The sequence below is a fragment of the Anastrepha ludens genome, chromosome 2 (assembly GCF_028408465.1).
Source record: "Anastrepha ludens isolate Willacy chromosome 2, idAnaLude1.1, whole genome shotgun sequence".
Taxonomy (NCBI): domain Eukaryota; kingdom Metazoa; phylum Arthropoda; class Insecta; order Diptera; family Tephritidae; genus Anastrepha; species Anastrepha ludens.
This window is the reverse complement of record NC_071498.1, coordinates 127,138,692-127,152,006: the sequence shown is the minus strand read 5'-3', so window position 1 is coordinate 127,152,006 and position 13,315 is coordinate 127,138,692. Positions and strand designations below refer to the sequence as shown.

At 38.0% G+C, this 13,315-nt stretch overlaps 1 protein-coding gene across 3 annotated transcripts in view; it reads left to right on the top strand.

Moving 5' to 3' along the window:
- Positions 1-13,315, top strand: part of LOC128855314 (cadherin-99C) — a 297,926-nt gene that overhangs the window by 161,295 nt on the left and 123,316 nt on the right. For all 3 annotated transcript variants that reach the window (XM_054090116.1, XM_054090117.1, XM_054090118.1), the window contains one exon: positions 7,789-7,973. In XM_054090116.1, the coding sequence (XP_053946091.1) occupies positions 7,796-7,973 (178 nt within the window). In that variant the 5' untranslated portion in view covers positions 7,789-7,795. The remainder of the gene's footprint in view (positions 1-7,788; positions 7,974-13,315) is intronic.

Here is a 13,315-nt window from a genome sequence, read left to right as displayed (position 1 = left end):
TATTATGAAACGTATCCATGAAATTTCAGCAACTCATTACTAATTAAAATTATTAAAAAGTAGACAAAGACCAAACATCGACTTTTAACGTCGAACTAAACCGATCCGCATTTCGGCCAATTTCAGACTCAGTAATAAACAAGAAACAACTTTTTTAAAAATCAAGTATTTTTACTAACAAAATAGCAAAACAGGACGTAACATATGGGTTGAAAAGTCTCGGGCCTAACGAGCACGTTTTTTTTTTTTTTTTGTTCAAAATTAACTTTAATCATCAACGTAATTTTCATCAAGAACAGCGCAATCATTCCAGCACAGCTCTAACATTTCAATACCACTTTTGTTGAGCGATTTTTCTTACCGGCGAGAATTTTTTTGGGGGCGAATCCGACGGATGTGGGAGCAATTCGAAGTTCAATTCAGAAAATGTTTCCATTGTTTTCATTGGCTTGTGACGCGCTTGTTTTTAGTGAACAGTGAGCAAACGCGGCACCCACTTTTAACTTAGATTTTTCGTGGGCAAATGCTCATGCAATATAATGCCAAATTTTGATATCTTTCCGATGTCAGCTAACTCACGCAACTTCACTTTCGACCATTCAAAACGATTTTGGGGATATTTTTGATGTTTTCTGGTGTTACCGCCTCATTTGGACGTCCACTCCGTTCAGCATAATCGATGTCTCTACGATCACGTCTCTACGTTAAAGTTAGCAAACCATCGTTTTATTGTTGTTTCTGATAGAGCGAAGTCTCCATAACACTTTTCAAGCCATTGCTTTGCTTGAGCGGTATTTTTCCCCATCAAGAAGCAGTGTAAAATTAAAACACAAAATTATTTTTGATCCATTTTTTTGAAAATACTAAAAATAGCGTCACTCTTACATCAATAACTCACGTACTAATGAATAAAATATCATGAAATTTGAACAGCTTTCTCTTTAAGGTTAGTACTAATTGAAAAAGAGGTCTTATACCGCAAAACCTGTACAGGGATCTCACTTCGCGTCCGATGGGGTATTATCCAGTGCATCAGACCAGATAGATGCACCGTGCAGAAGAAGACTTCTTACCACGCTTGCGTACAGCAGCCTAGGTTGTTGTCTGAGCCCTACCGCGTGCACCATGAGCAGAGATAGCAGCACTGCTCCTTTTTCGGCTTTCTCTACTGCATATTTAAGATGTGAATTAGTTATTAGCCTACCATCAAATATAATGCCAAATATTTAGGGCAGCTTTTGAGATTATTTCATGTCATACAAACTTGTAAGGTCGCCAGACTCGTCTGCCCACATGTGGATCAGAGGCGCTCGATGAGTTTTCTAAAGTTGGCAAAGTCTCAGCTCTCGAATTTTGTGAATCGTCGTACCAAACAAAGTTCGCAGGCTTTGAGTACTGTAAAACTCGACATTGCTTCGAGATCCAGTACACGTATAACTTTGTTAGATAGATAAGTATGTATTTAGATAAAACAAATATTAAAGCGGAGGAACCCACCGTTCAATGTTTCATTCAGAATACTGATGGGTTTTCTGAGCAAATTTTTCATGGCAGAAAAGCTCTCGAAAGTTTTCCATTACCTCTGATGAAGCGATTATTATTACATAAAAAATAGTTTTTCTGTTAATTGACGGTTAGGACCACGAAATGGAATGGAATAGAGTTGTGATTAGCCGGTAATTTTCTATACATCCGGAAAATATATGAGCTCATATATAAGGTTTAGATAGGGAATTCATGACTCCTCCGCCAACTTCTCATACTATTGGGCCCCGTAATTAATCCCATCAGTGCTCATAACTCCATCCTCCTCTGTATGAGACGGAGTTTTGGTAGCATCCTCTCAAGCCTTTTCAAGAAATATTTAGTTGTTTTGCAGGCGTCAGTATTATAGGGCTCCCATGAGCTTTGATATATCCGACTTTTTCCGCTTTGCTTGCCCCTGCAAACAACTGCACTTAGCCAATTCATCAGCCAATAAGTTGAATTGAATACCACAGCAACCCGGCACTTAAACAAAGTCAAGCTCATTCCACCTTGCAACGAACTTCAGTCTCAACTCGCATTCTTGCACTATTTTAAAAGAGGTGCGAGCGAATTCGAAGACCTTCAGAGCAGCTTGGCTTTCGCTGCAGATCTTAGGTCATGGTTCATAGTGAGCAACCCACCCGAAAATATATGGCCATGACGTACAAATCCATTCAGTTAAACTAGCGACGGCCTATCACTGATTTTCAAATTTAAAGCACTTTATTATTGACATTAGGAAGTCGAACATAACCGTAGCTTCGCCTACATCTAGAATACTACTGTCGCTACTTTCCCTGGTTTTTGCCATAAACCGCTGAAGGCATAGACACTTTTCTTCTAACAAAGCAGCAAATTTCAATGCTTACGGTTTGTGCTTTTTCTGCCCTGCTTGTTTGCTGCCTTCTCCACTTGTTGTTGCTGTTGTTATTTTCTATTTTTGGTATATATATATATATATTTTTTTTTCTATGCCTTCGCATATGCATCACAATCACATTTATGTACCCGAAATGGGTTGCCACTCATGACCATATTCGGTGTGGCATATCTTTGAATACAAATAACATTTACAATGCAGGCAAAAATAGGGACAAAAACGACAACAACCACAACCGCAACAACTATGACAACTGCAACGGCAAAGAACAATGCTGGCATTACAATGCGCGTGTGCTGAGTGGCATTAACGATTAGCAATGCAACGCAACAGCATCGGCTACAGCAATACCCGGACCAAAAAATGCCTTTGAATTCACCGTTTCATGGCTGAGGCAGCACAAATGCAAAGTAGCAGCAATAAGGATTTACTGTATAATCACTGGTAAATAAGAAGCAGCTGAAAGGAAAAAAGAATATCGCAAAAGGTGAAATGAAATTTAAATAAAATTTTAGAAGTATAAAAAATAAATATCTGCATACTTCTGAAACTATTAAGCTCTGATGACATTTAAGAGAAAAAGATCACTAAAAGAACGATAGCTTGAAAAATGCTTATGCAATACAAAAACAAATAAAACAAGCATTGATTATACACCATTGAACGTCAATTGGAAATGAGCGCCTATAGAAATGGTTCGAGGTTAATGAAAATCATAAAAACGCTTGTCTACTTTTTATACGCATACAAGCACTTTGGAGGTGATTTTTTCTTATTAAATTAATTTGACTCATACGTCATGCTGCTACCTACATGGCGAACCGGTTAGCGTCCACCAGCAGTTGCTTTGGTATTATTGACCACAGAGCGGTCGTGTACATTTCAGAGCGTTTATCGCCCGCGACAGGGTTTATAATTTACGTAATTGTCGTAAACAATTCATGCAACATGTTCTTAATTGTTAGTGAACTAGTTTGCGGTAATAGAAAATCAGTGGAATGTAAGAGTAAAAATGCATGCAAACTTTATAAGAATCTGAAAGCAAAGAAGTAAGCATTTTTTTTTTGCCTTTGATTTGATGGTTAAAATAGATTGTACTTGAAAAGGCACACGATTTATAGCCAGAACTGGAAATTTGTGAGTATATTGGCCTTCAAAGTGCATTAAGGCGTCCTACAAAACAATTCGCATAAAAAATTATAAAATAATTTTCAGTTTTATGTGTAAATTTTGTACTACTTTGTACCAAGAAACTTTTAAAAGTAAAAAAGGAAACTCTATTAAAAGCATTACAAAAGTCTTTATAAAGGGGCTAAGAAGTTTACGAGACATGTTAATGTTTCGAGCAGCAAAGGCTTTGCCCTTACTCTCAAGGTGACCTTAAAGATTTTCTCAAAATCAGACAAAGTGTTCCACTAAACTGCAATCATAGCAGTATGTGGTATGAATTTGATATTTTTTCGACCCATTTCTGCAATCTATACATATGTACATCAAGCCGCACACCACAGTTAGGAAGAGAATCTCTGCCGAGCATCCAAACAAAGGGTGTAAGCGTCAATTGCTTATATATACTTACGTATATATCTACTTTAGATATACATATGAATTTTTCGACGAGTAGTTTTCACGGCTTTTCAAATCTTCAGCATCACTCATAACTTATTTTGCGCTTTTCAAACTGGCAACGCCAAAACGAAACTTTGATTTTAATTTTTCTCGAGGTAGATTTCGGGGAATGACCGAGTATTTTACAGTCAGTCTATTGAGTGGATATTCATATATACAGAAGTGTACATATATTCATAAAAATTAAAATTTAAATATTAAAAAAATCGTGAAGTTAGCTTAAAGTAGAAGAGGGGAGAATATTCACATTTTCATAAAAAAAAAAATTATCGTATCTAGAAATCAGTGAAATCTTTACGTGATTACGTAAATTTTGTAAAAAACCTTGAAATTGGAAACCGGGCTAAAATTTAAATCAAAATTTACCGCATACCTTACAGAAGGACACAAACGCAGTATAACGAAAACAGTAGTTAAAACCCCATTTGGGAGTGCCAAAAATATATGTAATACGCACTTGGAGAAATATCCATCGTCAGCTATGTGTTAAAGCTTCGCACGCCTAGAAAAATGACACTCATAAAGGTCATAAACAAAAAACAAGAGTTAAGTTCGTATTAGGCTTAAGGCAACTGAAACAAAAGCCTTCGTCAAAACGCATTGACATTTGTGCAATCAGGAGAAGATTGAAGGAAACTGATAGCAGACATCGGAGCGCACTTTAAAAACCTCTTTTGGCTGAACCGCATATTTAAAAACGCGTAATATGGGTAAACAAAAATTTGAATCGCGACTGGGGCAAGGATATGATCATAGGCAAGTCATCTTTGGATGTTTGGAATTCGTGAAAGAAAGCTTTGTTTGGTAAGAGCACACCCAGCCAGGGTCCATATCTACGAATGCTTTTCTGGAATGGGAGTCAATACTTATACTATTTTTACACAAAATCTGAACACGAAGTTAATGATCAAAATGTATGAGAAATGTTTGCTAAAGTCTGCAAAAAAGCTTTATAGACCGAATCCAATGGATTGGATTCTTCAAAAAAGAATGATCCAAAACTTCAGAGTCGATTTTGCAAATCTTGGAAAGCAGGTAGAGGCATACAACAGATTGATTGGCCTTCACGAGGTTCTCATGCAAATCCAATTGAAAATTTGCGAGCCCTAATGAAAGCAAAGATTCGAGGAAAAACTGTCCACAACGAAACAGCTTACGACGACGTTAAAAAAAATTATTGGGATCTTTTTACAGATTATACTAAAATACTAAGCGAAAAGCCGATAACCTTAGCTTTTTCTTAATGAGATATATTTATTCATAATTATATTTCTAAGAGATAAATAAATAAAATACTAAGCGAAAGTTGATCAAGGCGATGTCGGGCTATTGTAGACAGCAATGGGGAGTGGACGGCACATTAACTTTAGCGCACCCTGGGTATTGAAGAGCATGACTAAAACCAAAAGATAAAGCTCTTATATACTTCTTCTTTCAAATTTTACAAGCGTATCGGTTTTTTACATCTGAAATGAACTGCATATGATCTGTGATGTAGGTGTTACCGTTTTGTTTTTTGCTTTTTGTTTTTGCTGGTTGTAACAGCATAAACTGCTGAATGGATCTAGCCCCGTATAAGGCCGGGTAGTGCCGACTATCACAGAAACGGCACTTCATAGCTGGATCTGTCTAAGGTCATGTACATTTTTTTAATTTCTCTTTTTTTTTTTTGGTACTAAACTCACTACTTTTATTGAATTTTATTTTCGTATTTCCACATTTCATATGACTACATTTCTAAACTTTTGTTTAAAACTATTAGTGAATGTTCAAATTTATTTGATGTTCAGCATCGGCCCTGTCTTTGTTGTCTTTTTGTTCCTCAGCATCGTGTGGCCGGAATGTTGGGCGGTTGATGAGATCCAAAGCTTGGTCGGGGAAAGAATCACGGTAGTCTTCCATAGTCATTTCACCGCTTGACAGCAGCTGTTTTAGCTGGTTGATACTTTGCCCATAGTTGACTATGGGGGCCTCGGAGCTTTTCTTGAAGTTTTCAATTTCACTCTTAGCTTCTTTGATTTTGGTGTCCACTTGTGAGATTACAGTAACATCAGGTGAATAAAACAGCTTATTTTTAAAGCAAATGTCTACAAATTCAAAACTTATATTGTTTGAGATCATAAGAACAGAAACCAACACAATTATAATTTCTTTTTGTTTAATTCTTACTTAAAGCTATTTAATTAATTTAAGAAACATTTATGAAATGCACCCAGTGATTCAACCATTTACTAGTTTTATGATAAATAATAGTATAGACAAATTTATTGTAATATGAGGATTTCACTTGAGTCTGGTGAAGATTATAGGACTTGCAATTATTTCTGTGTCAAGGGGGTTTGAGTGCGATTAGAGTCGAGAGTTGTGTGATGTAGTAAACTTTCTTATTTCTACAACCATAAATAATTTTATCAGTATATGGACTTAAAATTCTGGACTTATCAATAGCAATACCTTTCCAACCACAAATCTTGCTTAAATTTACCAATTTTTTTTATATAAAGGGTGGTTAAGTTTCAAGGGCCGGTACTGATTTTGAATAAAATACAATTTTTTTAGGAAATTATTGTCATTTCTCTTTATTATGATGATAATGGTATGGCTCAATTATGCATGGAATAAAATATCGGCCAAGTGGCCGCCGCCGCGGCACACCTCCATCCGATGGTCCAAATTTTCGACGACGCTGAGGCATAATTCATTCTATGCCGTTAATGTGCCGAATTATCTCATCCCTTAGCTCTTGAATTGTTACTGGCTTATCGACGTACACCTTTTCTTTCAAATAACTACGAAAAAAGAAGTCCAACGGTGTCAAATCCCATGATCTTGGCGGCCTATTGCCATCGCCGCGACGTGGGATTATTCGGTCATCAAGTTTTTCGCGCAAAAGAGCCATTGTTTCGTTACCTGTGTGACAAGTTGCACCGCCCTGTTGAAACCACATATCGCCCACATCCATATCTTCCAATTCGGGCTATAAAAAGTTCGTTATCATCTCACGATAGCGAACACTATTCACAGTAACTGCCTGACTGGCCTCATTTTGGAAAAAATACGGCCCAATGATGCCGCCGGCCCATAAACCGCACCAAACAGTGACTCTTTGTGGGTGCATTGGTTTTTCGGCAATCACTTTTGAATTATCATTCGCCCAAATGCGCCAATTCTGCTTATTGACGAATCCACTGAGGTGAAAATGTGCCTCATCACTGAAGATGATTTTCTTAGAAAATTGCGCGATATGCATTTTGATTTGAACGCCCGTTTTCATAATAAGCCTGAATAACTTTAACGCGTTGCTCGATTGTGTATCTTTCCATGGTTCAAATTGAATTAGTCTGAAGTTGAAAAATGTCTAATGAATTGCAGAAAAAACCTTGACGTTTAGGTGTGGTTCACATTCAACATCCGCCCTTGAAATTTAACCACCCTTATAAAACCTGATTATAACATCAAAACCTATGCAATTGAACTTAAGCTTCTCGAACAAAGATTTTAGGTGGGCATCGCATATTTACCCACTGCATTATTATAAAATTTTTTTTATTTGTTTGTATATGTATTTATAATTTAGTGGTAAATTACTGTTAAGTGGTAAATTACTAATTTTTTATTTTAAAACTCACTACAAGCATTATAAATTATGTGCAATATCTCTGGTTTTTTTAATTTAGTTTCTTATCAATTTTTGATTTTTATTTTTCCTACTTTTTATTTTAAACTACATAATTTTTCTGTTTTATTTTTAGCGACACTATGTCACCGCCACTCACCTTCGGTCGCAGCTCAGCAGCGAGCAAAGCTTGTTCGCTTTTGTTGTTGCTGCTGCTGAGTTGTCAACGTGTTGCTAGCATTTTGGGCAAATCACAAATGTGCGAAGTGGAAACGGGTCAAACGAATATTATATTGGACATTGAGGAAAGTCGTGGTGATTGTAAGTAGAAAATTTATTTAAAAAAATTGAGTTAATTTAGAAAATATTAAACAGGAAGCGTTGGATTCTCTTACTCTTTTTGGCATAAAGCAAATTATCAATTAGGCACAACTTAGGTTTTGAAACTTCTATAGAAATAAATCATAGAAAAGTCTTTATTGTGAAAACTTAGTTTAATATCAGCGGTTAAGCTGCGGTGAAAATTTCAAACACCGCTTCTTTTTCGTGAAACATGCCCTAACCTCTTAAATACGATAAAAAAAAGTGGTGCGAAATCATCCGATTTTGAGTGCGACGCAAAATCCATGAGTTGTTATCCCACAAATCCTTTCTTTTCTGGCGAATTGTTTCAGGTAAATGTCTTAAAACGCTAAAATAATTGTCCTTTTTGTCTGACTTTCTGGGAAAAAATCGTGGTACACAATACCGTTATAATCCATAAAAAACCATGAGAATCGCTATCTTTTTTGAAAACGACGTAGTTTCTTCTTTAGTATTGCTTCATTCGGAGATCTCCTCTCACTCGCCTGATCTCTGGATTGTGTGTGGTACTCGTCTCCTGTAATGATGAGTTTGATGAATGCCCAGCAAAATGGGGCAAACCAAAATCATTATGCACAATGTTTTGAACAGATCCATAAGCAATGTTCAAGTCCTCTGACAGTACTCTGATGGTTAGTGATTGGTTTACGATCATTGATCAACTTTTCTTTCATTTTATTGATTAATCCGTTTTCTATATCGGGAGCCTACTGCTAATTTGTCATCTTCGATAGATTCACGACCTTTTCTGAAGATTTCATGCTACTCGTACATGACTGTTTTCGTTAGGGTATCATTACCGAAACAGTTTCCAACATTTCGAGCATTAAATAATGCAAAACGGCAGACAGTGGCAAAGCTCCGACTGTATTTCTGCCATGGGAAAGCTCCTCATGAAAACCATTTGCCGTTCGTAGTGGGCTTAAAACTATAGGTCCCTTCATTTGTGCAACCATAACAAGGCGCACACCAGAAATAGAAGGAGATGCTTGGCCAAGTACCTAACAGAAGTGTACGCTCCAATTATTTATATTTATTTTTTATGTTTTATTTGAGTAATATTTTCTATATTACAATTTTTTTAACTGTTAACCTATTTTTCTACATGAATGTTAACAAACTATTAATCAGTCCTCGAAGATGAACACAAAGCAAGCGCGTACTTGATTGATATTAAATTTTTTTGTTTACATTTTTTAACTTTATCGTAAGTGTTCACCACATTTATCGGAGAATTTTCATTGCAATCTCCTTAACTACTTGCATACGCAACTATAAGAAACACGAGAGCAACAACAAGCATCAACACGCGCAGCATAGCATAGCATAATACACACGTACATACAAATACATATATATTTAATCACATGAGTTCATAAATTTCTAGCGATTTGTAAGATTAATTAAATTTGCTAGCCAATGCTTGCATCCATTCCTTTCGCTTGGCATTGCTGCCCCCTATAGCACACAGCCTGCGATGAGCCCACTCCCCTAGTAATATGATTAAATGACTACCATTTTTCTTCATCACTTTGTTTAAATTTACTGCATATGCCCACATGCGCATAAATATTTATAAATCGTTTGCTTGTTTTAACTTGAAATGCTACTATCTTTTTATTATTTGATTTTCATTTTTGCGTGTTGCTCTGTGTGTGTAGATAACGCGATGTAAATAGCGCTATATATTTTGCAGGGCTAACAAGTATCATTAATCAAAAATGTATGAAAATGTAGCAAAATTCATGTGTAGGTAGATATTACCGATGAGTAAACTGAGCGATAAAAGAAGGAGACGACAAAACAACGAAAATACAACTGAACCAGTATTGGGATTTGCGATTTAAAACGCGTACCTTTAGGTTGTTAGCTGCAGGAGTAGTCAAGTTGCGGTCAAGCATCACTTGTCGTACTTAATAGTAATAATAGAACCTATAATAATAAAAGCCCATACAATTTTCGTACTAAGAAACCAGAAATGTGGTTGGTCACTTTTGCTTCGAAATGAGAAAGAGAACAAAAGCACAAAAGTGAAGTATACGCCCTGGCAGCCAAGCAGTCAAGCGGTCAAGTGAGCTGGTCAAAAATTATCGCACAAAATCAACGCATCCATTTCATCCGTAGCAAATGAACTTATCGCATATTTGTAATTTGCAACAGTCAGCAGCAGCAAGCACAACAACAGCTACTGCCGCACTCGTAATAGTTGCCTTACGAGTCGATGGTGAATGAGTTGTAAAAGTTCGCCAGTTGCCTTGCCTACAATAAATGAATCAGTTTCATAGCAATTTCAACAAGTCCATAGCAAAAGCAATAATAAATAAGAACAACAACAACAACAGCCCTAGCGACAGCAAGAAAAGTAAAAGCAAATTGAAAAGTAACAAAAACCAAATTAAAAAAAGCATATTGCAATATAAATGTTTATATGCACTGATGATGATGCGTTGCAAGTTACAATGTGAACGAGTGAGCGCCATAGAAAGACTGGCAACAAAGGAGAGTATACGCAGGTAACAGAATTTCATCTACTGGTGCGCACTAAGTTGCACGTGACGCCATTTAAAGGCGTCTACCAAATCGCCAAACGGACATACGCTAGTACACACACACACATTAATGTGATATCGGCGCATAGCTTCTCGTCATACCTTCTGCATGTGGCTATTGTGTTGCTTGTTGTCTGCATATCGTGTTGCAAGTTGCCAAGTGTTGTATATAGTAGATTACGTGCGTGCCACTGTGAGCACTATTATTAAGATATGTTGTTGTTGTTTGTTTCGCTGTTGCGATTGTGTTGCGATAAAAAAAGGAGATCAATTTACTTTTATGTGCCTGCCACTTCAATGTTGCATACTAGTAAAAGAGTGAACAAAAAGAGAAGTAATAATAAGAATCTAGTCAAAGTATTATATTTTTTCGTTTTTCTTCCTCTTTCTCTTTTTCTTCTCCGTCCCCACAGTCATTTTTGCGAATTGTCTTTCTCGCTCGATTATAATAGCGCTGCATATCCTGCAGCAATATTATCATCAATTCTTAGATACAGCTTGCAACGTTCCACTCGACAGTGGCCAAAGGATGGGAAATTTTCGAAAATAATCAAATACTTTGGAACAATTAATTAATTACAGGGTTGCCCATATTCGAAGGACCCATGTGTTTTTTGGACCCACTCCAATCAACGAGGCTTGTCCGCAGGCAATAATCTTTGCGTCAATTGAATCTTATACGGGAACAAATGCAAATGAATACGGATAATTCGTTGTAAAGAGGTCCGAGCAATGCCCAACTGCTGAGAACAGCGATTTTGGGATGTCCTTGGCGTCGTCTCAACACTGTCCCGTGCAAGAGCAATTTGGCCTCTTTGGATTAGAAAGAGCATCAGCTGTCGAAAACCTTTCGTACAAACATTTAATGGTGTTCTTAGAAGGCGCACTTTTCACATTATTTAATTTTTTATACGCACGTTGAGTTTTCACAATTGACTTCTTTTGTTGAATGTAAATTTCAACAATTTGGGAGCGCTCGTGTGGCGTGTACTGTTCCATGGTAAAAATCTGCTTGGACTGACGCTTCCAACGCGGTATGTCATTAAGCGATCTGACGTCTCTGTCAAAAGATACAGGGTTGCCAGATGGGTCCGTCGAATATTGGCAACCCTGTATAAAACACAGCCAAAAAAACCCAACCATTTAATTTTTGGGCCAAATTGGTCGCTGAATTTGATTATTCTTCTTGATTGGCGTGATAACCGCTTACGCGATTTTGGTCGAGTTTGACACAGTGTGCCAGTCATTTCTTTCTCGTTTCATTTGGGCACACCAAGTGAAGTCAAGTTCTTCAGATCAGGTGGAATCTTTCCAACGTAGAAGAGGTCTTCCTCTTCCTCTGCTACCACAGGCTGGTATTGCAGCGAATACTTTCAGAGCCGGAGCGTGTATTCGGACGGCATGACCCAGTCAACGAAGTCGCTGAATCTTTATTCACTGCGCTGTGTCTATAACGAGTGGGCACTGGACTAGTTTGCAAGCCTACAAAGTCGTGAAATCCTTCTGGCGACGAATATATCGAAGGAGCTCCTTGAACGAACTTCTAAGCCTAACAGCGGACATTGCATATTAGCTATTCAGGATATGTGGTATTGCTTCAAGTCCTTTCTGCTGTCTGGAGGATGAGGTGGAATCATCTCAGCACCTTCTACTCAATTGTTCTGCCAACCCCGGGCTAACACTCAGTCAACTTGGCTCTCCCTTTCTTGCTAGCAGGCTTAGATATCAAACACCTGATGAATTTCATCAGTTGCTGGAAGTGGTTAACGCAATTGTCACTAGCCACCATTTGTTGGCCTTCCTTATCTAGTCAGAAGCCCTTTTTTCATTTTGCTCTATTTTCTTTTCTTTTCGCCTCTCTTCTGTTCTTTCCCTCTCTGTTTTCCTCTGTATGCTATCTCAGTAGATGAATTGAAGTCCTTGTCCAAGTGAGCTCTTTCAGGAGCAGTCATTTAACTTAACCTAAGCTACGGCAGCCACCATAGTTGAATGGCTTCGAAGTGCGTGGGTTCGAATCTTAGTGCGATCGAAATTTTTGGCAACAGCGGTAATGGCTTCTTTCTGAAGATGAAATTCAGAAGGTCGATAATATCCAAACCCGCTATTTCCGCGAAAGTAGTTAAACATTGAGAGCCAAGATAACAGCTGTCCCGAACAAAAGTCGAAGTAATACTAAGCCTCACAAAAGCGCAGGGGTATGCTATTCAAGAAATAATGCACTTTGTTGTGGAAAACAGATAGAGAGCAGATCTGTACGTATCTGCGGGGTCAGCAAAGCTGTGCTCATGGCCTTATACAGCCCTCAAGGTAGTTGAACTATGTCAGTAGTCATAATATCCTGATGCTAACACGGGCCCCAGGACACTTTGGTGTCGCGGATAACGAGATCTCTGACTCTTTATCTAGAATGGGCTCTGAGGTCAACTTTTTTAGTCCGGAGTCCGTTCTGCCACTCCATTCTGCAGCCATCAAAGCCACGGTTATTTCAAGCCACAAGCGAGCTTGGCAGGCTGAGAGAGGCTGCAGATGGACAGAACTGATGTTACCTGTCATTTCCGATCGACTGTCGCAAATGTTACTGTCACTAAGCAGAAGGAACTGTACGCAGCAATTAAAGACCGGCCACTTTCTATGGGCAAGGCACATGCAAAAGGTAGGCAGCTCAGACAGTGCACTCTGACCAGCATGTGGAGAGGAGAATGAGACGGCGGACCACTTTCTGTGCGTCTGCCCCGCCTTCGCGCTCGAATC